Here is a 26,391-nt window from a genome sequence, read left to right on the forward strand (position 1 = left end):
CAGTACTCCTGAACTGTCGTATCTCCGATCGTTATCATTCGGAGCTCGTTCTCTAGTTGAAGAGCTCTGTTCTCCTTGTTGTCGCGAAACAAATTCTCAAGAGCCATCCAGAGATCGTGTGCCGTGCTCTTCGGAGTGAGAATTGTTTCAACGAGTGAATCTGTTATTGTTCCATAGATCCACATTTTAACGAGTCCATCTCGTTCCTTCCATGTCTTTTCTGTTTCAGGTGTAGCAACAGAAGAACCGTCGAGATGATCGAGAACTCCGAAGGTGAGGCAATGAGTTTCAAAAATCTCTCTCCACACATCATAGTTCATCTTGTCGAGATTCAGTATAATGGGGATGTAAGCCCGAATCTGACTGATGACAAATGGTTTTTCTGATGTGGCGATTGGTGGAGCAGCCATGGCGATATCGGGGATTTAAGAAAGAGAGAGAGGAGGAGATGAAATGAAGAGAAAAGATAAGAAAAGATATCGCAGGAGATGGGCGATTTTTAGGAAGCTAAGATCGAGAGTGCTTCTAATACCATGAAAGTATAACTGAATCGATTGATATTTCATTGATCACAGATAAGTATTTATACATAGTTTGGTATCTAATGTATCTTAACTATACAAGGATATACTTGAGAATATACTTATCCTATGGTTAGGATATTGTGATATCCTAACTAACAACTACAAACCCCCTTTCCCACCACGTGTGGGAGCACGCAAGAACGAGAAGACACGTGTGTAAGGATTGAACACGTCCCCTTCCCCACCGACTTGACAACACCGCCTGAACTGCTAAACTTCTCTCCTCCAGAATCACACCAGAAACCTGAGACTCACCGTCTTTACCGACAAACCATTCTTCACCAAAGGTAACCACTTCACCGGATTCAACCGGGATCTATCCAAGCCACCGAAACCACCTCCAACGACTGTATTGGAAGTTTAATGGAATCAGCTTCTTCAATTGATACACATGAGCGTCGGAGAGCTTCAATCGAAAACTGAATCGAGATCTCATCCAAACTCAGGCCCACAATCACCATAATGAACCCGTCACACTCCTCAATCACTCCTGAGGAAACCAAACGACACCAACCCGATCATCCAATACTTTAGCCGGCGACCACCACCGAAGACAAACAGAAACGGCTCGCACCACCGTCAACGTTTCATCGCCGGAATGAACACCGGATAGTTCCGCCAAAGGGGCGCAAACCACCAGAAGCAAAGCCGACTACACACCGTCAAGAGAACTGCCGTGTACCAGAGTCGATACTCACTGTTCGGGAGGGAACCACCGCGCCTCTCGATCTCTCAAAAGTTCTCAGAGAGAGAAGAGAGAGACTACTATTCCCTTTTACACCGCCACGCAGCCTAAAGAAACCTAACATCCTCACGCGCTATCATACTTTCTCATAGTATGTATATTACAAGTCGATGGTAGAGATTAAGCTATATAACTATAAGCTCGAAAATATAACATTACAAATTCTGGATAAAAGAAGTTGATTTCATCATCGTAGTATTAGTTGATACTTAATAATAGCAATTAAAAGTTTTCCTCTTACATTCATTCTTCATGTATTTTTTTACGTGCTTAAACAAAAAAAACTTATTTCATCTTAGGGGCACGTGAAGATGAGAACACTCTTCACATGGAGTCACGTGGCCTTTACTTTTTTCTCACTGGTACTGATACAATATTTTTAGCTTAAGAACTTTTATATGGATAGGCCAATAATTGAGATTGTCGGCTCGTATCAAATCACTAATTTATCGGCCGAACAACTCCTTTGGCATAGATAAATATTATTGGTAAATAATAGACTACATCATCTGATTTGATTCAATATTATAAAAACGCATGATGAAAATATATTTTGCTTAATAACATCTGTCGTAAACTCTTGTGAGGATAAACTACTTTTCATTCTTTTCAATTAAGATTCTTAAACGATAACTATCTAAAAAATTATATTACTGTTTTTTTTCTACCAAAAAAAACTAAAGTACTGTATAATGCATAAAGTTACTATAAACAAGCAAAATGAATTAAACAAACAAAACAAAACTATAATTAATTACCTTGTTGAATGATTTAACTTTTGTTCAAATGAAATTATTTGATCAATGGAAAGAACGTTTGTGAGATACAGAGACGCTTCAACACGTTGTGGGACGCTTATTCTGTGGTTGTTCAATCAATGTAGTATGTATATACGATTTGTCTTTCATGAAGTTCCAGAGATTTTTTTAGCATATAGTACATATCCAACCACAGTAAAAATAGTAAATGTTCAAAGCCTTACAAACTATATATACGCTTAAATTTGCAAATTTATATATATATATGTTCAAAGCCTTACAAACTATATATACGCTTAAATTTGCAAATTTATATATATATATATATATATATTTTATTATAACATACGATTCACCATTTGGTCTGTCGGTCTCACATCAAAGACCGTAACCAGATCGGTGTATAAGAACATGATTAACCCTGATCTCTTATTTGGTTTTCTTAACTCATGATTTAACACTTTTTTTTTACACTTTTCAGCTAAGATATGTTTCTTATATCAAGGCCTAACTATCTAATCATATCTTGGAACGCTTAAGTATGATGTAGTATCTCATTCGCCATCATGTTATATTTGATATGCCTATAAAGGTATCAAAATATGAGATTAAAGCTCTAGTTTCTTGTCCATAAAGCTGAAGTTCGGACCATGTGGAATGATCTTGGTCAGACTTCGTCCCAATCTCTCTAGAAGGATAGCTGAGGGTTCAGACCATCCAACCCGTCCATGTCTTGATCAAGATCATCATCCGGTTCTTGTCTTTCCATGGCCACTCCACCATGTTGCTGAAAGTTAAAGCCCGTTAACTGTCGGACTCGAAGATATGTTGTTGTTGCAATATGTTTTGGTTGTATATTCTCATTTTAATGTACTAATATGCATCCTAAAATCTTATTTTTTTTTCTCTAGGAACAGAACAAATATACCTAGCCAAAAACAAAAGGTATATATACGTGTGTGCAATGTGTATTAACCTGGAAGTGTACCGGTGGTGCAACATGGAAATTGAGCACAAGATACATATGTATAAGTGTGATTTATTTTTAGCCAAATATGATAACAATGCTCACAACAATTGGTTCCCTCCTTTTATATTATGCATGTGTTATGTACATACGAGTAATTATATAATTATGAGGAACGAATAATTATAGAAGCAAGGAGCGAAGCTTGAAAGAGAAAAGATAAATGATAGGAAAAAATACACAAAAGAGGGCATGGGAAGTTATAGAACCAAAATGCAATGCACTTCGGGTCGTCGGTCGACTCATCTCATTGATTGTCTCCACCTATTTTCCATTTCCCCACTACATACGTATTATTAATTATTCCATACTTTTTAAAATAGTAGAAAAAATCATCACTAGTAAATCAAGAAATATTATCAAAGCTGTTTCATACTAAACTCATGAATTTACTCTAAACAAACTTCTATATTCATACAAAGCTTTATAACCACGGTGTCTGTGGTCGGTGGTCAAGGCGTTCCGTGGATCCCTACAAAAACCCGAGTTCGAATCTGCACCACACTAGATTTCTACGCACGTGGCCACCGGGGCTTTCACACACATTTTGTCTCCGGAAAATGATTTACCATTTTTTTTTTACAAAGCTTTGTTTTTTTTTTTTTTTTTGTCAACCAGAAAGCTTTGTTTCATTTTCTCAATTTAGTAGCAGGGCAGAGCATCCACCGGATCCATCATCCATTTGATTTTTTAAGTTGAATTTTTTTTTTTGGAGTTTTTGTAAACTAAACGAGCAAATATCATTTCATTTGTACAGTTTCCGCTTCCTTGCTTTCTTAGATTCATATATACTCTAGTCTATAAGTATAGTCAGAAGTCACTATGAAAGAGATGCAAATCACAGCTGCTTCCTTACATCAACTATGTAAATCATAGTTATTTCATTAAATCAACTCGGGATTTTACACATCGAATCATGACTATGTAAATCATCGATCAAATCGGGATTTTACATACTTTTAAAATTATATTACGGTTATATTTCGTATAAATATGCACTAATTTAGATTGGATAATCAACCCCCGCACGTCACTTTTGTAAATAGCACATGCATGTTCAAAGAAAACGTAGACATATTTATTAAAGTCGATGAATAAAAATAAAAAAAGTGATGGGGTCAGGTCAGTCTCGGTGCATATGTTAACTCTATACACGTTCTCTACCACCTCACTATCTCTCTATTAAAGCCCTCAACCAGTGAGCGAGTCTGAGTCTGAGTCTGAGTCTGAGTTAAAAGTCCGAGTTCAAGCGTGTGTGTGACTCGTAATAATGGACGTCTACGGCCTATCTTCACCAGACTTGCTTCCTATCGACGACCTTCTCGACTTCTCCAACGACGAAATCTTCTCCTCTTCCTCCACCATCGTTTCCTCCGCTACTTCTTCCGCCGCATCTTCTTCGGAAAACCCTTTTAACTTCCCCTCACCCGCCTCAACTTCTTTCCACACTTCTCCTCCTCCCCTCACCGATTTCGCCCATGATCTCTGTGTTCCCGTAAGTTCAAAACACAGTTCCATTGCGCATCTTCTCTATCGTCAGGGCCTGTCCTAAAAATTTTATGGACTTACAATAATTGCGGAATAAAATACTCAATGATCAATCAATACAAATATTTTTTATTTATCTAGAGCCGGATGATTTATATATACTAATCACTAAAAATTTAGAAGCGGAATGATTTATATATAAAACCATTGAAATTTTAGAAATGGAAAAGAATTTCTTGCTATGTACATGATCGGCTCTATGTATAGACTATAGTCACCTTATGGGTTTTGAATTTGATTTTTGTTATTATTATTTTTTTTAATGCAGAGTGACGACGCAGCTCATCTCGAATGGTTATCACGATTCGTGGACGACTCTTTCTCCGATTACCCAGCGAATCCATTAACCATGACCGTCAGGCCTGAGATGTCATTCACGGGAAAACCAAGAAGCCGTCGATCAAGAGCCACAGCACCTTCCACATGGGCACCGACGCCAGAAGCAGAGCTTTGTCACTCCGTCGCAAAACGTAAGACCACCAAGAAACTCGAAGCGGCGGAGAGAGGCGGAGCGAGAAGGTGCACGCACTGCGCGTCGGAGAAAACGCCTCAGTGGAGGACGGGACCGCTCGGGCCTAAAACGCTTTGCAACGCCTGTGGAGTTCGTTTCAAATCAGGGAGGCTTGTGCCGGAGTACAGACCTGCGTCGAGTCCGACGTTTGTGTTGACTCAGCATTCTAACTCTCACCGGAAAGTTATGGAACTCAGGCGACAGAAGGAACAACTTGAATCGGCTGTCCATCTTCTGCCGTTTCAGCCGCAATGATTAGCGTTTGCGTTGCGTTTGGGGTTTTCTTTTGAGGGTTTTTGGATTTAACGGGTTTGGTGAGGAGTCGTAATCGTAACGGCGATGATCACGTGACCGAGGGAGAGCTAAGTATCAATGGTATTTAGTTAATTCAAACTCTGTTAATCGCGTCATTAATTTGTTAGTAGTATTCATTTGAATATTTTCCCTTTTTAATCGGTTTTTAGTTTCTTCTTAAGTTATATCACTAATAAATGATTTATTGGCTGCATTAAATTCTCTCGCTATCAGTTATAAAAGCCTCTCAACTTCCACAATTGACTCTGCGTCATGCGACTTGCGGTATAAATTACATCATAAATGTTGATTGACCTTCATGTATGTATGCATGCTTGAAAAGTTGATTTACATCATGAGAACTCGCGAGGCCATTCGTTTTAATGATTTCTTAAAGAAACTTATCATGGTCAAATGAAGATCCAGTTGATCCTATTTAGGTTATAAATTAAATCAAGCTTCGCTTGTCAAAGACAAACAACAGAACTAAAGAACATGAATATGAAGTGACTGTACTGAGAAAAAAATGTATGACATTGCTTGCTTGTTCTTTTACATTTGCTCTTGACACAGTAGAGCTTGCCCATGACATGAAGTGATGAAGAACATCAACGAAAGCAATGAAACCAATGTTCATAATAAGAACAACATTTGGAGAAATTAAGTTCAAATTATTTTTTTTAAACTTGGGTTACAAATTATTGAGGTTTAAATTTTTACTTTCATTTTGATAAAACAAATTACTTTCATATATATTCAGATTTTAAGAAATGTATATGTAAAGAACAACCATGTAGGAATTAAACAGTTTTTTTGGTAGTTGGAAGAAAAATTACTATATATTATATAGCCCACTGCTTGTTGATAAGAAACAACTTGGTATTTATGTCTTCCAATGTATTTCTTGTTATTGTTTATACATTCTATGCAATTTTCATATATGAATAAATAAATATAGTTGTTAGAAAAAAAAACAACTTGGTATGATAAAACTATTCAAGCTTGAGGTCAAGCCCATGTATTTTTATTTCCATTTATGGGCCCAGTTTGTTGACTACATAAAATGCAAATGTATCCGTCGACGGCGACATAGCTCCACAACGAAAACTTTTACGTATTTCCACTACTAATCATCTCGACAAAAGTTTGTTTCTCCAAGTGAATACAATCCCTATACGTGGATATAAATTAATTAAAAGGTTTAGAGTTTTAAAGAGAGGAAACCAATACGTACATGAGCATTTTAAAAGCATTAGATTTTGTGGAAGCACCGTAGCCTAATGGTTAAAGTTTAAAATCTTCTACAACCAGGTCTGAGGTTCGAATCTCAGACTATGCAATTTATTGCAGAATACAGGAAATCCAGGTTTCAAGTCCCGGAGAGAGCGATTTATTACTGCAGACTACGGAAGAAAGACTTACAAGGGATCTTCAACATGGTGCAAGTAAATCCAGTCAGGCGTGGATCTTCATAGGACGGCTCAGGTGATGCAGTTAGGCGTAGATCCTCGTAAGGCAGGTAGTATTGTCGGTTGTCAAATCGTCTATGTAATCTTTCTCATAATTGTAATGCCATAATAAATCAGCGTTAAAAAAAAAAGATTTTGATCCACGCTTTTCATTTTAAATAATTTTTATAATATAATGTATAGCTTTAGGAGCATTTATTCGAAACCGCGAATCGAATTTTACCAATGAAACTAAAATTGAACTGATTTTCATAAACAACCGATCATTAGAGATGTCAAACAGGTTTACCCATCCCGTTTCGTCCCGTACCGCGGCGGGTTAGTCGTCGAACGGGTCACAGCGGGCCTGTCCCGCGCGGGCTGCGGTCTTCAAAATGCCGGCCCAAACCCGTACCGCAGAATACATAGGCCTTTGCGGACCATCCCACGGGACGCCTCCTTATCAAACCGCCTGCTACATCTTCTTTCATGAATGTTCAAGTAGAAGAGTTGTGTAAGAGAGTTGAAGAGAGCTCATTAAGTTTCACTAAAGCCTTATCAAAATTAATGCCACAAAGCCCCGTTTGTGCTTGCGTTTTGGAGTTAAAAGCCTTCTATTGTTATCAGCATAAGCTTTTGTTAAGTTTGAATCCGATTGAGTTGTTGTTTTTGTAATAATTTGGCTCAAGTGTTATATGTCTTCATCAAACCATCTCTCTTTTCAATTATTTGGATTGCAAAAAAAAATTGTGAATCACTTTGCCAAATTATACAAATGACGTGATATACAACTAACTTTTCTCCTAAACAACACCGTTGTAACCAATTTTTTTTTAATTTAAGAAAAACACCACTTCACATTTACTGAAAACAAAACCAATCAACTTAAACAAGAAATATCACATTGTAATAAAGCAATTCATAGTTGTGTATAATAAAAAGAGAAAACCAAATCAAAATACCACAAGAACTCGAATCGTCATCATTGGAGCTGGAGTCGTCATCGCCGGAGATCGAATCATCATCACCGGAACTCGAATCATCATCGCCAGAACTCCTTATGTTTTCTGTGGGAAAAGTCACAAGAATCGTTTTTTTCTCACTTTCTTTCTCGTTTTTTCAGGTAAAATAAGAAATGAAGAAAAAAATGTGGGTCCATGTAATCCCGCATGACCCATTTCGGCCCATCCCGCAAATAGCTCAGTCCCGCAAAGACCCGTCCCGCGAGGCCCGCAAATTTGCGGACCTAGAAAACCTCGTCCCAATACCGTCCCGCGACAGTCCTTTACGGGCCAGACCCGCGGTCCAAATCCATAATTGCCATCTCTACCGATCATATATATATATATATATATATATATATATATATATATATATGAAACCAAAAGTTATTTAAAATAAATTTATTTTAATGGTGCGAAGAAAGCATTCTAATTTTACTAGTTAATTTAACTTCTTTTAGTGGGTAAATATGTGATTTATAGACGAATTAAAATATAATATTCGACCCGGACATGTGGTCGTAGCGGTAGCCCCAATGACCATATATAATTAAGATTGATATATGTTCTTCATATAGTATTCTATCATAGCCGATGAACGCCTTTCAGTCGAGTTTGTGTAATTTGAATTTAGTGAAAACCTATTAATTCAAAATCCGGTAAAATCCAAAAAACTCGTCTAACCTTTGAACCAACACCGGTTGACCCCAAAATAACCTAGAAAATATGAAGTATTGTACAGTATATAAACCGGTTATTGGTTTAAAATATGAAGTATTATACATGCATCAGTAAAGATTAATAATATAGTTATTGTGTATAAAATGTGTACCTAAAAATTCCTTCTTAGGACATCAATTAATAATAATGTCTTTTACACTGGTTAACGGTTAACCGTGGATTGGATTTTGTTTGGTATTATCGATACATAAACCCAGTTAATAATTACGCCAATCAGTATATAAACCAAAAACCACTTATTTGGTAAATCAGTCAAAATACATGGTTATTAAATAATATAGATAGTGACGAATTATTGTTAGAGAAATATATGGTAACATATTGTTAATCTAAATTTAAAGTAAGACCAAAATATTAGTGGTTTAAAAAAAAAGTCCAAACAACTTTTATAGGTAAATTTTTTAGGACTCCTTTCTTTTTAATAGTATTAATTATTTTACATTGGTCGTGACTACGATTTACCAGATGTATCATATATAAATAAGTAACAGATATCGTAAATGGTCAAAGTAAAGTGCTGATTGGCATCTGATAAGCCATTAGTTAATTTATACGTGTTACCGTGTATATATATAACATAAACAACTGAAATTTATTAATAAAAATTTCGAGTTTAATTGCATCATTTCCTATAGTTATCAATTGAAATATATTTTATATTTCGTTTGTAGTAACACACAATTAAACACATCAGAGACCACCGAAAAAGGAAGAATCCAACGACATCTGTGAAAATAATAAGTTTGCAAATATAACAATTTGCCAAAAAGAAAAAAATATTAAGTTTGAAAATATAGCATATGAATACGTCGCCGCGTATAAACACTACACTCCAACATAACATCAGTGTGTATAGTTTGTTGAAAAGTAGAAAGAACATAACTTCTTGTCATTCTAATTAATATGGTGTAGGGATATCACAGCCATACATGTTAATATTTAATATAAGAAGACAATGACGTATACATGTAAAAACTGCTTTCCCCAACGTTTGGTTTTGTTTGTTTGCTTTCAGCAATCATTCATACTACAATAATTCATTTTATATATTCATTTTTAGATGTTAAAGAAAAATATAAGTGTGTATATCAAATTTATGGATGGGTTAGTTTCGTAAGGTAGTGGTAGACTGGCATCATTTATATCGTACATATACGACTAAACGAGTAGATAGATTATTGTTTTCTATCTATTTTACTTAACCACACAAAAATAAACAAAGGAAAAAGAACGACGTATATAGTTTCTACATCAGTAGATAAACTAGGTATTTCCATAAAGACAATAGTAGCTGTCGCACAAAAAAAAAAGACGATAGTAGCTTGATCAATAAGGTTGAAAACTTGGTATGTCTCAAGGCAATATATGCATTGCACATGCAATGCATTCTTGATAGCTACAAATATAATATTACCTATTTAGAGTACGGTGGGATCTTTTTAAAAATGATGGGCTGATGTCTGATGAGCATTATATAGTGAGATGATTGATGTTCGGTATTATCGTTTTGTACGTAAATACCATTTAACTGGAATAAAAAAACTTTTATTTATCTAACTACTTAATTAAGCTAAAGCTTGTATGCCACTTTGGTAATGTAATTTTTTTTCAATTATACGGAGGGATTCTAACCTCCACCAAAGTAGATCCAGACTAGCCATGTGTTAGAAGCCTACGTTAATGTGTTCTTGTTTAATATAAGATATATATACCGTTTTGTGGAAACAATTTATTTTTTTGTAACAAAGTTCTTATCCAGGCAGTAGCAAGCCCTAATTACTGGCCGAGATTACATAGTTTCAACCATGAAACCAATGACACAAAGATTACATAGTCCCTGAAAAAACGAATTACGAAAAAAAACTGCGACCAGGGGTTGACGAAAGTCAGACGGATGACATAAGTCGGTGAATGGTAAGTTCTGGCATCAGGACTGAAATGATCTAATTTGTACTACTTTGGTCTATATATCACCGATTCGACTTCACATAAGATAGGTGATTGAGCAACCGTGCGTGTGGGTCGCCTTGTGGTATCTCAAGCTAGGCGACCAAGACCAAGAGTTGACGAGACTCACAAGTGTGACATAAAATATACGGGTCATCAGGTGAGACACATGAAAATTTGTACGTCCGAAGCAAAACCTCTCTGTCGCCGAGAGAGTTTCAACTAAGCTGACTTTCGATTCACCTTCACCAAACTGTCGGCGGCGATGCTTTGGTTCATACAGTTTTTGGGATTTGTTTATGTTGGGTTTTATTCGAAGTACTTTGAATTTGGTTACTGAATACATTATTAAAGAAAATGCTTAGCTGTTATATCTGTACGTTAGCTTACAAAAGAAAGACACATAAATCTTCAAGATTATTTTGTTTTTAATAAATCAAAAGAGAATTTGCTTGTTTAAGTAAATTCTTTCCACCTTCCAGAAGACTCCAAAGATCGATGTCGTTTCTCTTTCCCATAACATTCCATTTGAAAGCTCTTGCAGATGTATATAGGGATACATATTTAAATATGTTTTTGGTCTGTTTTTATTTCCGTGTTTCAGAGATTTTTACTTGTTTGTTTGTGTATTTTGTGATATTGCATCTAACTAGGGTCATATACTTCAGATGTTGTCATTTCTTGGTATTGTGGACTTGTTTTGGACTTGACTTCAATTATAATGATCGTCAAATTAAACGCAACACATAATGAATATGTGGATGTCAGAATGAGATGTTAATGCTGGTATACCCTTGAGCTGCTTCAGCCCCAACCCTGCATACAATTTGTTCGCAACATTAAATTCAGAGGAATCCTGTTATTACATGTGTATGATATTATTACCTGCCGACAAACTCTGCTATTTCAGGAACGGTGGTGTCAAAGAAGAACCTAGTTCCTTGTGTGGAGTTTAAATACAGTTCACCTGATTTAGAAAATCCTAAGAGGTTTTTTGCACTAAACTATATGTACACATTCAACTGAATAAGAAGGCGCATGGTCCTTACCTCCAAACAGTTTAGGATTTACTGAGGTCACTAACATAATGGACAGGGATTTGTCTCCTGCTTTCAAGAGGCCCCTAAAGGTTGATGCAGCCTCGTCCCACAAAGATACGTTGACGGTCACAGTCCTGTAGTGGAAACAATAACAATCTGTTTATCTGGGTTCATGTTTGAAGCTAAAATTATAAGCTGACAACAAAATATAATTCCATATAGACACGTTGCACAACTTGAGACCATTACAAAAAATATGTAAAAACTTACGGTTCGATTAGTAGGCGAACAACAATTCTGCTTGTGGCTGCGTTGTTCTGGAGATCGGACCCCTTCACGGAGCGTATTTCACCCACAACATCTGCGACAGAATAATTATTTTTAACGACATATTACAATGGTGTTTATATATTCCTTTTATATATTTACTAAATATTTAAAAGAGAACACACCTGAGAGCTCTAGGTTGGTAGGTTGGTGTTGGCAAACACTTGAAGATGTCAATACGCCGCACCAGGAACTTGTCGGACTTGATCACAGGAGCGTCAGCCAAGACTTCATCAATACGTGTTGAAGGAATGAAACGGATCACGAACTGATGTTCCGTGATCTTGTACATGTGAGCGATCCGAGCAACTTCAAAACCGTTCAATCTCACAATAGAACCGGATTTCAAAGACGACCGGAGCTGGCTGGCCAGGTTTGCGGGAATGAAACCATTGATCACCGAGTCCTGCAAGAAAACAAAATAGGTTTTTCAGTCAAAACTTCAAAAACATGAGGAGACGTGTTCATATATGAATAACAATAAGATTAGTAATATTTTGAACGAATTAAAATTAAGTTTGAGACAATCAACACCTGTTCATCGAGGAGGAGAATAGTTATTGCCATAAACTCCCCATTTTTGTGGACGTTCCGAGTATCCCAGAACCGGATGAGGCGACCAACAATGGACTGAGAGGATAGGGACGGGAACACCTGATGAAGGCGGAGACTGTTGAACGTAGAGTAGGCGACGACGGCGTTAGCGTCTGCGGCGGTAGGGACGGGAACACCTGATGAAGCCATTTTAAGTTATGATGCTGAAACGAAGAAAAAGAGTCGAGAAGAAAATTGCAGAGAGAAATGATACCTCACTGTAGGCGATATTGATATATATATATATAGGAAGCGGGAGAATACGTTACAGGTAGAGTAATCGCGACCACGGCAGAGATCGAGTCATAATGATCAGTAATATGAAAACTGGGGAAGAGGAAGCGCCCTTGTAAGAAAAATCTCGTAGAAGACGGCAACCCTAATTTGGAAGAGATCAACGACGCCCATGAACACGGTCGACGCAAATAAAAAAGGTTATGGGCCGGTGAAGCCCACGAAATAAAAGACGAAGCCCATAACAGAACACTTTTTATTTAAAATAACTAAAAATATGTGGGTCCCACAATTAGGGGTGTTCAGTCCGGATATCGGTTCGGTTTTTTCGGTTTTTCGGTATTTCGGTTAGAAAATATAACTACCATTCTAAATCCATATTTACTTCGGTTCGGTTTATATACCGTATGTTTTCGGTTTATTCGGTTTTATACCAAAACAAAATTATTTAGTTTGGAATCATATTATATAAATTTTAGAGTCATATTGTCATCGCCGCCATTTATTGAAAAAATATTATATTTTCAAATAAAAGAACAAAAAATAAAAACGCTTATACCTTCAGATGAAATAATCAAATCTAGAATTAAAATCAAAGCTCGAAATTTTGAAAATGAAAATAAAAAACAAAAGAGAAAAGTATGAAAGAAAATTTTTTCCAGTCTTTCATGATATTTAGTGTTCATCAAAGTCATGCTTCTTCGACTGAAACTCTGTTCGTTTATAAATAAGAAAAAAAGTTGAGAAGATTTTTTTCTAGTTATTTTCCATCAAATTTATAACCTTCACTTCAATTTAATCAATGCTAAAAGAAAGCAAAATGATTAAAAGAAGAAGACTAAGAAATAAGAAGCATAAGTTGTGATGAATTGTTATTTAATTATATTTTAAGTGTTTTTCAAATTAGGATTCTTTACTACTATAAAAAATATGGTAGTATTTATTAACAAAAGAATAACTTATATAACAAATAGATTTTCATGTGACATTATAAAATATGTACATATTTACATGTTTCTACTTTTGATAGGTTTTGTTCGGTTTATTCGGTTTAATCGGTTATAAACTAAAGCATATCCAAATCCTACGGTTTTTATAAAATCATATCCATTCGGTTTATATGGTATATACCAAAACCACACCATATTGTCTATTTCGGTTCGGTTCGGTTTTGTACGGTTCGGTTTTACCGTATTTGACATGCCTACCCACAATGTATAAAACGGTTCTGGATTTCTCTTTTATCCGAATTTATGTTTTAAACTATTAGCTGTATTTAGTGTTCAAAGTATTATGTCTTTTAAAAAAATTTCCAAGCAGATCTGCATCTAAAAAAACTGATCAAGCTTTTCATATGTCTTGATTGCAGTTTGATTTTGAACTCCAATCCGGTCACTTTATACTTTGATTTTATATTTAAGATTTTTTTTTATTAATGTTTGTACATTGAATATATAAATCCCACTGTACTCAAGGAGTCTGAATTTGTCCATGCTATTTGAGGGCTGCTTTATTATTGAAAGGAAAATCCATATTGGATGTTTATGATGAGAAATAAAATATATATTTTCATGTAACGTGTCTGTAAAGCAACCATTAGTCGTAATCTATGTTAGATCCCATGTGTAGACCTTTGTTAACAGATGGGTGTTTTTACTTAATTTGCCTATATAACTACTAACTTCCAATAGATTAGTTTTAATTGTTTTAGTCATGTTCAACCTCCCAATTATTCATTGTTCTCGTTCTAAGCCTTATACTCCGGCTGATGACTCGTATTTTTTTTAAAAAAGCTGGCATTAAATTTATTCTAATAAACACACGACTCGCAAATTTGGATTCAACTTAAGCCCGTCAAAGATTCATTAATAATAAAACATAGAGACTCGCAAATTTGGAATCAACTTAAGCCCGTCGAAGATTCATTAATAATAAAACATAGAGAAATATCCGTAGATATGAAGAAGATAGAAGGAATAAACCCAAAGTTGAGATTGAAAACATAGATATTAGAAGTTTTTTTAAAAAGCATAGAAAAGACTGGGGACGGGCTGGTAGGTGGTCATTCTGCGAGTTACTCATGGTTACGCTTGCGTTTCTTCAGAGTGTCTGCATTCTCAGGAGGGGCTGCTGAAACACATTCCTCACCGTTCTTGAATCCCAAAACAGACGGACCAGAGGACGAAGCGGTTAATCCTACGTCACCAGAACCGTTTGGAATAATGCCCTCACTGTGTTCTTGAGTTACATGAACGTGCTGTTTTAAAAACGGATACAATTAGTCAATCAACTGACATGTAGAATTAGAATACCTTCATCTGATTCGCAATGGTGCTATCTTCAGTGATGGTGGAGACTGTGAATGTACGGTGATTGGGACTGAAGTTGAAAGGTGTGACACGGATTTGGAACACAAATTCCTTCCCTGTTAGCTCTTCAAGACAGCTGGGCAGATACTCCTCTCTACCGTTTGAAACCTGCATCAAATTGAGAACAACGCTTCAATGGTTGAAGAAAATAACATATATAACCTAGCATGATATAAATGTAAATGTTTACGTGAGTAAAGAAGGTACCGCATCGAGTGCCAGAACAGAAGCTTCCTGTTTGGTCAGCTTTGACATCTATTTGTCGAAGACAACAAAAGTTGCGCTGTCATTGCCATCATCAACAGCAAGCTCAACACGGAACCTTTGTTTGAACGATGGAATTATCAGTCAATAATTACATGGATATGATTTTAGAAAATGCTAAAGATTAAATAAACTTACCTGACCACACCAGCCACGTCAGAAGTTACACATCTGGTACAGTTCAGCGAAGTTCCAAGTCTCTCCAATTTTTTGTGGCAGCCAGTGCATGACACAAAAGACTACCCATTTTCGGGGATGACACAAACAATACGGGTCTTGCAGAGGAAATCAGCTTCTTGGGTCTGCCCAAATCGTAGTACTTTAGGAAATGGAAACTTCTAAACTAACTAAACTATATTGGTGTAGACAAAGTCAGACAAGAACCTGCTCATTGGAGTTGGAGATGAAGTTGTTGAGATCCCTTATCGAGACAAGCTCCTTCTTTTTGATTCCTTCGAGGGTGTCAACGCAGGAATACACTTGAGCTGATGTAGCTCAAACTCTGCATACAATATGTTCGCACCATTAAAACATAGGAAAATCATGTTATTGCATGAGTAGTATCTTCTTACCTGCTGACAAACTCTGCTATTTCAGGGAGGGTGGTGTCAAAGAAGAACCTAGTTCCTTGTGTGGAGTTTAAATACAGGTTGCCTGATTAGCAAAAATCACTTGTAAGCTAAAATTGCATGTAATATGATTTTAGCGTAAAATTAAATGTAAACTCCCAACTGAATAAGAAATCGCATGGTCCTTACCTCCAAACAGTTTAGGATTTACCGAGGTCACCAACATCACGGACTGGGATTTGTCTTCTGCTCTCAAGAGGCCCCTAAAGGCTGATGCAGCCTCATCCCACAAAGATACGTTTACGGTCACAGTTCTGTGGTGCAAACAATAAGAATATGTTATTGGGGATCATATACTTCCATACAAACATGCTACACAACTTGAGACCATTACAAAAATTTGAAACAACTTACGGTTCGAAAAGGAGGCAGACCACAATTCTGCTCGTAGCTGCGTCATTTTGGAGATCGTACCCCTGAACGGAACGTATTTCACCCACAACATCTGCGGGAGGAAAACGTTTTACAACATATTACAATGATGGCAATATATATATATATATATATATATATATATATGCAATGAGAAAGAGAAGACACCTGGGAGCTCTAGGTTAGAGTTAGCAAGCACTTGAAGATGATCAATACGCCGGACCAGGAACTTGTCGGACTTGATCACAAGAGCGTCAGCCAAGACTTCAACAATACGTGTTGAAGGGATGAAACGGATCACGAACTGAAGTTCTGTGATCTTGTACATGTGAGCGACTCGAGCAACTTCAAAACCATCCAATCTCACAATGGAACCGGCTTTCAAACACGACCGGAACTGGCTGGCCCGGTTAGCGGGGATGAAACCATGAATCACCGAGTCCTGTAAGTAAAGAAAATAATTTATTCAGTCAACACTTAAAAAAAACACGAAGAGACGTGTTCATATGTAAACAAAAAACCGATTAGCAATATTTTGAGCCTATGAAAAATAAGTTTGAAACAATCATCACCTGTTCATCTGAGGAGGAGAATAGTTATTCCCATAAACTCCCCATTCTTGTGGATGTTTCGAGAATCCCAGAACCGGATGAGGCGAGTAGCAATGGTCTGAGCGGATCTACCAAGGCGGAGAGTGTTGAACGTAGAGTAGGCGCCGGCGACGTTAGGGACGGCGGCGTTAGCGACGGAAGCACCTGATGAAGTCATTTCCGCGAAGAAGTTACGAAATGTTAACGAAGAGAAATAGATGAGAAGAGAGTTATAGAGAGAGAAGATACCTCACCGCAGACGATCTTGATATATAGGAAGGGAAAGAATACGTTACAGGAAGAGGAATCGCGACAACAGCAGAGATCGGTTCATAATGATCGAGTAATAACAATAGGGAAAGAGGAAGAGCCCTCGATTGAAAGATCTCGAGGAAGACGGCAACCCTAATCTCGAAGAGGTCGACCCCCACGAACACACTCAGCGTCTCAGGAAGGTCACGGGCTAGCAAAGCCTACGCCGTTGAAGAAGAAGCCCATAACATAATACTTTTAAAAAAATAATAATAATAATAAAGCGTGAGACTCACAAACTGCTGACGTGGCGGCACATTAATAAGACAACTATCTCAATATATCATACATTTCAGATGAAGTAAAACCTGTACAATTCAATTCATAGTATAAATATTTGATCGCCTATAATATTTTTTTTCTGAATCCATTACATTCATTTATTTTTATATAACTATCGATAAATCACATTAAGATCCTAGACGCACATAATTAATCCCAAAAATAACAGATTGTTTTCTCATAAATTTTTAGTTTATACATAAACTTATTTTATATACATAAGCAAACAATTTACGATTAAAAAGCTTGTCTTTGACCTACCGTGCATTTACGAACTAAATTTTATTGTTAAGAGACTATATAATATAGTTTTGTTCAAAAAAGTATATAACATAATATAATAATTATTACTATAATTAGGGGTGGGAGTTCGGGTACCCATTCGGGTTCGGTTTAGGTCTATTCGGGTTTCGGTTTTTCGGGTTCAAAGATTTCATCCCCATTCGGGTATTTCTAAATTTCGGTTTGGGTTCGGTTCGGATGTTTGCGGGTTCGGATAATCCATTTAAATTATTTTAAAATTTTTAAAATTCATTATATACTTTAAATTTCTCAAAATCTATAAACAAAACAATATATTACATATAAATTTGAATAGCATATGTCAAAGTACCTAAAATTAACATATAAATTGGTTTGGTTTGAATATTTGGATTGAGAATCAATAGATATTTTAAGTATTGTTGGTGTTTTGATTATACTTTAGCTATTTTAGACATGCATTTTTGACTATTTGTATATATTTATAAGTATTTTGAACAATTTAAAAGTATCTTATATATTTTGATGTTCTTAATATATATTAAATCTAAAAATATTTAATATATATAGGTATATAAATCAATTTCGGATATAATCGGGTACCCGAAATACTTCGGTTCGGATCGAGTCGATTTCAGTTCTCTAAATACCAAAATTTTGAACCCATTCAGATATTTAATCAATTTCGGTTCGGGTTCGATACTACTTTTTCGGATCGGGTTGGGTTCGGTTTTCCGGATCCGGATTTTTTGCCCAGTGCTAACTATAATACTTTTAACACACATGAAGGTTAAGACAAGAAGAGGAAGGTACCTGATTGATTACATTAGAAGACCTATATAAACCTCAACACACATATCCCATTTCACTTCATCTTCGATTACATCACTACAAAACATCATCTTAACTCTACCTATCAATGGCTGTTTCTAGTTCTCTAGTTATCTCTCCAAGAGAACTCCGGTCTGATCTATACTCTTACTCCTACCAAGACAACTCCAAGACACCTCTGGTTATCTCTCTACTCTCGTCTCTGATCGATAGAACTTTAACTCGGAACCAGAGGATTAGTCGGAAAGCGTCGCCGGCGTCTTATTCTTCATGCGGCGGTGGCAAAACCCATATCTTTGACTGCCGTGAAATCCCCGACTTGACTATACAATCTTACCTTGAGAGGATTTTCCGGTACACTAAAGCCGGTCCTTCGATTTACGTGGTGGCTTATGTCTACATTGACCGGTTCTGTCAATTCAATCCCGGTTTTAAAATCAGTCTCACTAATGTACATCGCCTCCTCATCACCACCATCATGATCGCTTCTAAATACGTCGAGAATTTGTAAGTCTTTCGATTTTTCTTAGCTCATTTTACATTTGTATCTTTTTCCAATAAATTTTTATTTAAATAAAAATATTTAAAGAAAATTCACATTTTGCTTAATTAGATTAATTCTCTAAATTTCTTTCCTTCTATGTTTCTCAGGAATTACAAAAATTCATATTTCGCCAAAGTAGGTGGACTGGAGACGGAAGATTTGAACAGATTAGAGTTAGAGTTTCTGTTCTTGATGGGATTCAAGCTACATGTTAATGTGAGTGTGTTCGAGAGTTATTGTTGTCATCTTGAAAGAGAGGTTAGTTTTGGAGGAGGTTATCAGATTGAGAAGGCATTACGTTGCGCGGAAGAAATTAAATCCGGACAAATGATCGTTCAAGATCCTAACCATCATCATCATCATCAGTTTGCTGAAATCTTGTTGTAGACAAATAAATTTTATTTTTTGTCGCTTTGTACTTGTGATCTTGACATACTGACAAACTTGTCGGTTAGAGTTTACTGCTTTAGTGTTTTCTATGGTCTTGGTGCAAATGTAAATATAGATGCGTAGAGATGAGCAATGATGTAAGTACGAGCATTGTATTAGATTCAATATCAATTGGGTTTGAGAATATTGTTTCATTTTACTTTCATCTAAGCAAGAGAATTTGCACGAGAGCTAGGAAAAAGGGTTCAAATCGGAAAATAGCAATGAAAAATATTATTTGACTTAAAAGTAATAGAAGCATATTCACAAAATATTATATTAGACAACCACACATATTTTTCTTCAGGTTTTGCAAAAATTGTACCCAAATACTGAAAATATCCAAGTTATTCATTTAGTACATCCCCTATATATTAATTGAGGAACATTTGAAAAGATGTAACCTCAATTTTGTATTAATTAAAATAGGCCCCAATGCATAGGTGGCACTCAATTAGGTAGTCAATTACATTCAACTGAAAAATAAGTAGGTCCACATTCGATTTTTATATGTTGTTAGATACATAAGTTGGTCAAACTATATGATATAATGATATGATATGTTATTTTCTTTCCTTAAATCAAACCTACGGAATTACCATAAATGACTAATATATATATGACAATTAATGATTTAATAATAAAGATTTGATAACAATTTATATCTCCTCCATCATTTTTTGTTTAATTTTATATTATTAAAATAAATTAAACAATCAAATTAGCTATAAAAATAAAATTTAGATTTTTTCGTATATGTTATATTTTGAATTTTTAAAAACGACAATAAATGACTAAAACTATTTAAATTATTATGTTAAAAATTAATGATCAATGGTTTAACATTTTTATTATAAGAAGATACACATGATTTTAAAACCATATGAGTAAAAAATATCATTTAATAATAAAATAAATATATATATATAGATTAAACACTATATACCATAGGATTACATAAATATTTTAATATTAAAAGTTTCAATGAATTTTCAAGAACATTTATAAATTATAAACTTATTAAAGATTTCAGATTGAAAATTTTGTTATCGATGATTTAAATATTTTGTTATAAAATGATATGAATGATCATAGAACCGTATGATTATAAATTCTTATTTAATAAATAACTATATAAAATATACTATTCTTAGAAAAATAGGTTGGTCCATCTTAACTTATATTACACTTTTTATTAAACTAACTATCGAATTGATAAATAACGTACCAAAAAATGTTTTGCACTTTCTTTAAATAAAAGCTACGAAATTACCTAATATGATTAACATATATGTGAAAATTAATTATTATGAATAATAAATATTTGATAACAATTTTTGTATCTTAGTTCTTTTTAAAAATTTTATATTATTAAAAGATATTAAAAATCACATTAAATATATAGTAAAAAACATTTATATTTTTTTATATGTTATATTTTGAATTTTTCAAAACGTCTATAAATTATTAGAAATTTGAAGATCACCACTCTTAAAATTTTGTGATCAATAGATTATTTTTTTTGTCATAATAAGTTACAAATGATCATAAAATTGTATTAATATGAACTTTTATTTAATATTATAAGAAGATACACATGATTTTAAAACCATATGAGTAAAAAATATCATTTAATAATAAAACATATATATATATATATATATAGATTAAACTATATACCATAAGATTACATAAATATTTTAGTATTAAAACTTTCAATAAATTTTCAAAAACATTTATAAATTATAAATTTATTAAAGATTTCACATTGAAAATTTTGTTATCGATGATTTAAATATTCAGTTATAAAACGATATGAATGATCATAGAAGTGTATGATTATAAATTCTTATTTAATAAATGACTATATAAAATATACTATTCTTAAAAAATAGGTTGGTCCATCTTAACTTACATTATATTTTTTATTAAACTAACTATCGAATATTCGAATTGATAAATAATCTACCAAATATTGTTTTTGCACTTTCCTTAATTAGAAGCTACGAAATTACCTAATATGATTAACGTATATATGAAAATTAATTATTATGAATAATAAATATTTGATAATAATTTTGGTATCTTAGTTCTTTTTTTAATTTTATATTATTAAAAGATATTACAAAAATCACATTAAATATATAATAAAAACATTTATATTTTTTCTTATATGTTATATTTTGAATTTTTCAAAACGTCTATATGTTATTAGAAATTTGAAGATTCTCACTATGAAAATTTTGTGATCAATAGATTATTTTTTTGTTATAATAAGTTACAAATGATCATAAAATATAACGCATATGAATTTTTATTTAATAAATATTCAAACTAAATAATATATATATATATATATATATAAATATATACTAATGATTTAAAGCAACAAGATTGGCTGATCAATTTAGTTGTCCAGTCGAAAATTTTCAAAAGTATGTGAAAGACTAAAGTCAAAGTAAATATGGATTTAGAATAGTAGTTATATTTTACTAACTAAAATACCGAAAAAAACCGAACCGAATCGAAACCAACCCGATATCTGGATTGAACACCCCTAATCCAAATGAAGCCAAACTATTGTTTCATTCTCCAAAATATAATAAAAATAATAACTTAATTCCGCGCAAGGCGCTCGTCTTATCCTAGTATAACTATAAACTATATGTATGCTAAAGATAAAATTTGCTGATACATTATTATCAATAGTTTTTAAGTTGATATATTATTAAACTTTCTCTTTCTATTATATGTGTTCCACAATTTTTCTTATTATGAGATTTTAGTTTCAGATTAACTGAATCTTTCCCATATTCGGATGTAGGAAACCAAGAGAAACTCACAAGTTATCATTGTATCTTTCTTATTCTCATGCGAATAATATTGAAAATATTTTCATTTGAAATTTCAACAGTAATTGTATAATTTATGTTTATTCTCGCAATTATACAATTTAGCAATGACACTGAAATTCTTTAACTAGTTAGACATAATTTTGAATTAGATTACGTAGAAACTGCATTATGTTATGAAAACCATTAACAAAAATTTATAAGGGCTTCACTTGATCGTCAGTATAGAAAACTAAGCAATTTTGGCAGAATTGCCAAGTGTGACTCAAAACTTGGAGTCAAACCCAAAACAATACTCCAACTTGGATCAAAGGCAAAAGTAACCTAAAAGGCTATTGAAATTACAAATATCCCCTTGTGACCAAACAAAAAAACAGAATTTTTTTTACGTTTCTACCCCTCGCAAGTCGTCTGTTTAGACGACTTGAAAATAAGTCGTCCAGACGACTTAACTGAAAGTCGTCTGTTTAGACAACTTGAAAATAAGTCGTCCAGACGACTTAACTGAAAGTCGTCTGGACAGTTAGTCTTAAACATAATTTAAAATTTTTGTAAAAAATATTTTGACAAGTGAAAAATGGGAATTATGTAATTAACATATGTCTTAGGAGGTATAAATTAAGATATAACAAATTTCAATTGTTTTCAGCATAGATGAGTGAAAGTAGTGAGTCATGATATTCTTTAGTTTATGTTTCATCAACATATGTTGTAGTATTGTATGTGTTCTTAGGGTTAGATTTTGGAAAGCATTAAAACCGTTTTTGAAAATTTTTAAAATTACTTATGCGTGTTCATTTCTGTGTATAGTAAACACTATTTAAGTATAATTTGATTTTATAACGTGGTTAGTTAGTTAATCTAGTCATTTTAGTTTAGGGGTTCATTTTAGGGTCTAGGAAGACTTAATATTTTGTCGTCTGAAAACAGACGACTAAATATTAAGTCGTCTGTTGTACATTATCAGCCAGAATAAGTCGTCTAAACCGGACCAAACCTTAAAGTTTACCAATGTACTTTTAAAGCTAACCGGATTATTTACCCAATATATAAGGTGATTTTTTTTTTGTTTCATTTTTCGCGAAATTCAGAAACCCTAACAGTTCTCTCTCAAAACCCTAACAGTTCTCTCTCAAAGGCGATTTCGAATTCCCACGATTTCCGAACAAACCATCGTTCTCAACGTCGGCTATCTATCTCACTTCATTCTCACCGTTGTCGCCGCAGCTTCTTCTAACCCTAGCGCCGCCGATTCCTCTAAACCCTAGCGCCGCCGCTTCCACTATTTCCGAACAAACCGTCGCCCTCGCCACCGTGGTCACCAACGTTCTCACCGCCGCTTCCTCTAAACACTAGCGCCGCCGCTTCCTCTAAACCCTAGCGCCGCCGCTTCTTCTCTGTAAACCTTAGCGCCGTTTCTCTGTAAATCCTAACGCCGCTAAGTCATCAATCTCGAGGAAAAGATGAACATAAAACGTTGTCTCTATCAATTTACTCATTCTCACCGTTTCACGTTTATTTTTTCAGATCTATAACCGCAATGACGAGTACTCCAACTCCTTCTGCGACTGGAAGACTTGTAAGTAATTTAAGTCGTCCGGCTTTGTCTTCCAACTGGACGACTTAGTAGATGACTTAAATATAAGTCGTCCATTTGGAAGACTTTCCAGACGACTTAATTATAAGTCGTCTACTAAGTCGTCTGGACTTATATTGTTGTCTTTGATTATTTTGCAGACAAAAAGGATGGATATTCCAGAACTCCCCCGTAGGTTATACACATCAGGGGAAGAGCCAGAAGCCCACAATAGCATTTTGTATCATACGGATAACAGCAAGTTGCATACTGCTCTTAGGAAAGCTCTTACTGATGACGAATTTGAAGAGCTCAAGGAGTCGAGTTTGGGAGTTTTCATCAAGTTCAAGGAGCAAGGATTTGGTTGGGCTTCAAGGCTGGTTCAATACATGCTCAGTTTCAAGCTGGACATTAAGAAGAAGTATGAGATGTGGTCTCTCGTTGGTCCAGAACCTTTGAGGTTTTCACTGTTAGAGTTTGAAAACCTCACTGGTCTAAACTGCGAGTACATCGAGGACCTTGAGACACCAAAATGTGACGTTACCCCAGAGATGGTTTCTTTCTGGGGGATGCTGGGAGTTCATCTGGAAGCTGGGCCAACTACTGATCAGATAATAGCAGCACTGAAGAGATGCGGGGATTGGTCCAGGGAAGATCGCAAGCGGCTCGCGTACCTCTCCATCTTCACTGGATTCATTGAAGGGAGAAAGTTTTCAACCGCTACACGATCTACTCTGGCAAGGCTAGTGATGGATTTAGAACGGTTTGAGAATTATCCATGGGGGAGAGTCGCGTTTAAGGTGCTGATGGACTCTTTGTGGAACAAAGAAATTGCTGGCTGTTACACCGTGGATGGGTTTATACAAGTTCTTCAAGTCTGGACGTACACAGCTATGCCGGAATTGGGTGCTAGTATTGGTGGTCCCAGAGCAGACAGTCCGTCTCCACCGATACTGGCTTACGAGGGCAGCAGAGGCCGCAGATCAATGAAAGCTGCTATCTTGAGTCAGGTATTTACTTCAATCCAAAAGACTGCGCAGACGACTTATTATAAGTCATAAGTCGTTGGAAGGTCGTCCAGCTTGACGACTTATCGGACGACTTATAATAAGTCGTCTGGAAAGTCTTCCCAGCTGGACGACTTATCGGACGACTTAATTAAGTCGTCTGGAAAGTCTTCCATCTGGACGACTTATTAGACGACTTATAATAAGGCGTCTGGAAAGTCTTCCCAGCTGGACGACTTATCGGACGACTTAATTAAGTCGTCTGGAAAGTCTTCCATCTGGACGACTTATTAGACGACTTATTATAAGTCGTCTGGAAGGTCTTCCATCTGGACGACTTATTAGACGACTTATAATAAAGCGTCTGGAAAGTCTTCCCAGCTGGACGACTTATCGGACGACTTAATTAAGTCGTCCAGAAAGTCTTCCATCTGGACGACTTATTAGACGACTTATTATAAGTCGTCTGGAAGGTCTTCCAGCTGGACGACTTAGTAGACGACTTATAATTAAGTCGTCTATTTAGTATTTTTTTTCAAATATCTAACTCGATTCTTCTATTTACTGCAGACCCGCGTGATCAACTTTGTTGAGAAGGACATTAGTGAAATGTGGCCAAAATGGGACTCTGAGGTTGAGGACCTGCCCGCGGAGAACATCATTAAAGTCATGTATGAGCGGAGACCGTGGAAGTGGACCATGGATTGCTGGGAAGTCACTGGTACTAAGGTCAATACAAAACCTAAGGTTGTGACTCCATCGAAGAAGGCCAAAGAGATGGTTGTGTTGGAGGAGGAGGAGGAGGAAGACAATCCAAGACCTCGGAAGAAAGCTCGTAAAGAGGCTCCTGAAGAGGCTAGAGAAGAGGCTAGAGAAGAGGCTAGAGGGGTGACCAGAGAGGAGTTGGAAATTATGTTCAAGGGCGTAGCTGATGTTATGAAAAAAGGGTTTAATAAGTGCATGAGGGAGTTTAGGAAGTTGTCTGATAGATTGGAAGCTGTGGAGAAGAAGGTTGGTGTCACCAATCAGGCTACCCCTCCACCTCTAACCAATCAGGCTACCCCTCAAGATAAACAGCCTACCCCTCTTGCCAAAGAAACCGGGGGTAGAAACAAACAGGCTACCCCTCATGCCAATGAAACCGTGGTTAGTAACCAGCCTCCTCCTCATCAAACCAAACAGCAGCCTCCTCCTCCTCAAAAGAAACAGCAGCAGCCTCCTCCTCTTCAAAAGAAACAGCCTCCTCCTCAAAAGAAACAGCCTCCTCAAATCAA

The 26,391-nt window shown here is 35.4% G+C and overlaps 3 protein-coding genes and 1 long non-coding RNA gene across 11 annotated transcripts; 2 read left to right on the top strand and 2 right to left on the bottom strand.

The window, feature by feature from the left end:
- The first annotated feature begins 4,228 nt into the window (after positions 1-4,228).
- On the top strand, positions 4,229-5,681 carry LOC106452579 (GATA transcription factor 4). The gene is made up of 2 exons (XM_013894729.2): positions 4,229-4,609; positions 4,931-5,681. Exons 1-2 carry the CDS (start codon positions 4,385-4,387, stop codon positions 5,426-5,428), a joined length of 723 nt encoding a protein of 240 aa, XP_013750183.1. The 5' UTR covers positions 4,229-4,384; the 3' UTR covers positions 5,429-5,681.
- A 5,583-nt stretch (positions 5,682-11,264) lies between these two features.
- LOC106345541 lies at positions 11,265-12,978 on the bottom strand. Of its 4 annotated transcripts, XR_001270332.3 has the most exons (7): positions 12,780-12,978; positions 12,506-12,702; positions 12,097-12,377; positions 11,915-12,005; positions 11,654-11,778; positions 11,490-11,571; positions 11,265-11,420 (listed from the first exon to the last, which is right to left on the bottom strand). XR_001270332.3 is itself a non-coding variant. In XM_048760231.1 (6 exons), the coding sequence occupies exons 1-3, from the start codon at positions 12,713-12,715 to the stop codon at positions 11,993-11,995; spliced, it is 504 nt and encodes a 167-aa protein (XP_048616188.1). In that variant the 5' UTR covers positions 12,716-12,782; the 3' UTR covers positions 11,265-11,420; positions 11,490-11,571; positions 11,654-11,778; positions 11,915-11,992. The 4 variants fall into 4 exon arrangements, 3 of the variants coding, with proteins under 3 accessions (XP_048616188.1, XP_048616190.1, XP_022552664.1); XM_048760231.1 differs by having other exon boundaries at positions 12,506-12,782; XM_048760233.1 differs by lacking the exon at positions 12,780-12,978 and having other exon boundaries at positions 11,490-11,544; positions 12,506-12,773.
- Positions 12,979-14,644: 1,666 nt separating this feature from the next.
- On the bottom strand, positions 14,645-17,532 carry LOC106452580. Of its 5 annotated transcripts, none has more exons than XR_001289837.3 (11): positions 17,273-17,532; positions 17,006-17,188; positions 16,602-16,875; positions 16,416-16,506; positions 16,191-16,315; positions 16,005-16,086; positions 15,817-15,934; positions 15,571-15,734; positions 15,376-15,490; positions 15,112-15,276; positions 14,645-14,995 (listed from the first exon to the last, which is right to left on the bottom strand). It is a non-coding gene; the product is annotated as an uncharacterized LOC106452580 (long non-coding RNA). The 5 variants fall into 5 exon arrangements; XR_001289836.3 differs by having other exon boundaries at positions 14,645-15,030; XR_001289834.3 differs by having other exon boundaries at positions 14,645-15,037.
- Positions 17,533-18,548: 1,016 nt separating this feature from the next.
- On the top strand, positions 18,549-20,163 carry LOC106345542 (cyclin-U2-2-like). Its single transcript, XM_048760234.1, has one exon. It carries the CDS (start codon positions 18,798-18,800, stop codon positions 19,218-19,220), a length of 423 nt encoding a protein of 140 aa, XP_048616191.1. The 5' UTR covers positions 18,549-18,797; the 3' UTR covers positions 19,221-20,163.
- Positions 20,164-26,391: the final 6,228 nt, after the last annotated feature.

The sequence above is a fragment of the Brassica napus genome, chromosome C6 (genome assembly GCF_020379485.1).
Source record: "Brassica napus cultivar Da-Ae chromosome C6, Da-Ae, whole genome shotgun sequence".
Classification (NCBI taxonomy): domain Eukaryota; kingdom Viridiplantae; phylum Streptophyta; class Magnoliopsida; order Brassicales; family Brassicaceae; genus Brassica; species Brassica napus.

What these genes read in the sequence shown, in the direction of transcription:
- LOC106345541 (XM_048760231.1), bottom strand. Translation starts at nt 12,715, where the DNA reads ATGGCTTCATCAGGTGTTCCCGTCCCTACCGCCGCAGACGCTAACGCC. An exon ending in TTCTCCTCCTCGATGAACAG is followed by an intron (nt 12,378 to 12,505) that starts GTGTTGATTGTC and finishes GTTTTCTTGCAG; the next exon opens with GACTCGGTGATCAATGGTTT.
- LOC106452579 (XM_013894729.2), top strand. Translation starts at nt 4,385, where the DNA reads ATGGACGTCTACGGCCTATCTTCACCAGACTTGCTTCCTATCGACGAC. An exon ending in CCCATGATCTCTGTGTTCCC is followed by an intron (nt 4,610 to 4,930) that starts GTAAGTTCAAAA and finishes TTTTTAATGCAG; the next exon opens with AGTGACGACGCAGCTCATCT.
- LOC106345542 (XM_048760234.1), top strand. Translation starts at nt 18,798, where the DNA reads ATGGCTGTTTCTAGTTCTCTAGTTATCTCTCCAAGAGAACTCCGGTCT.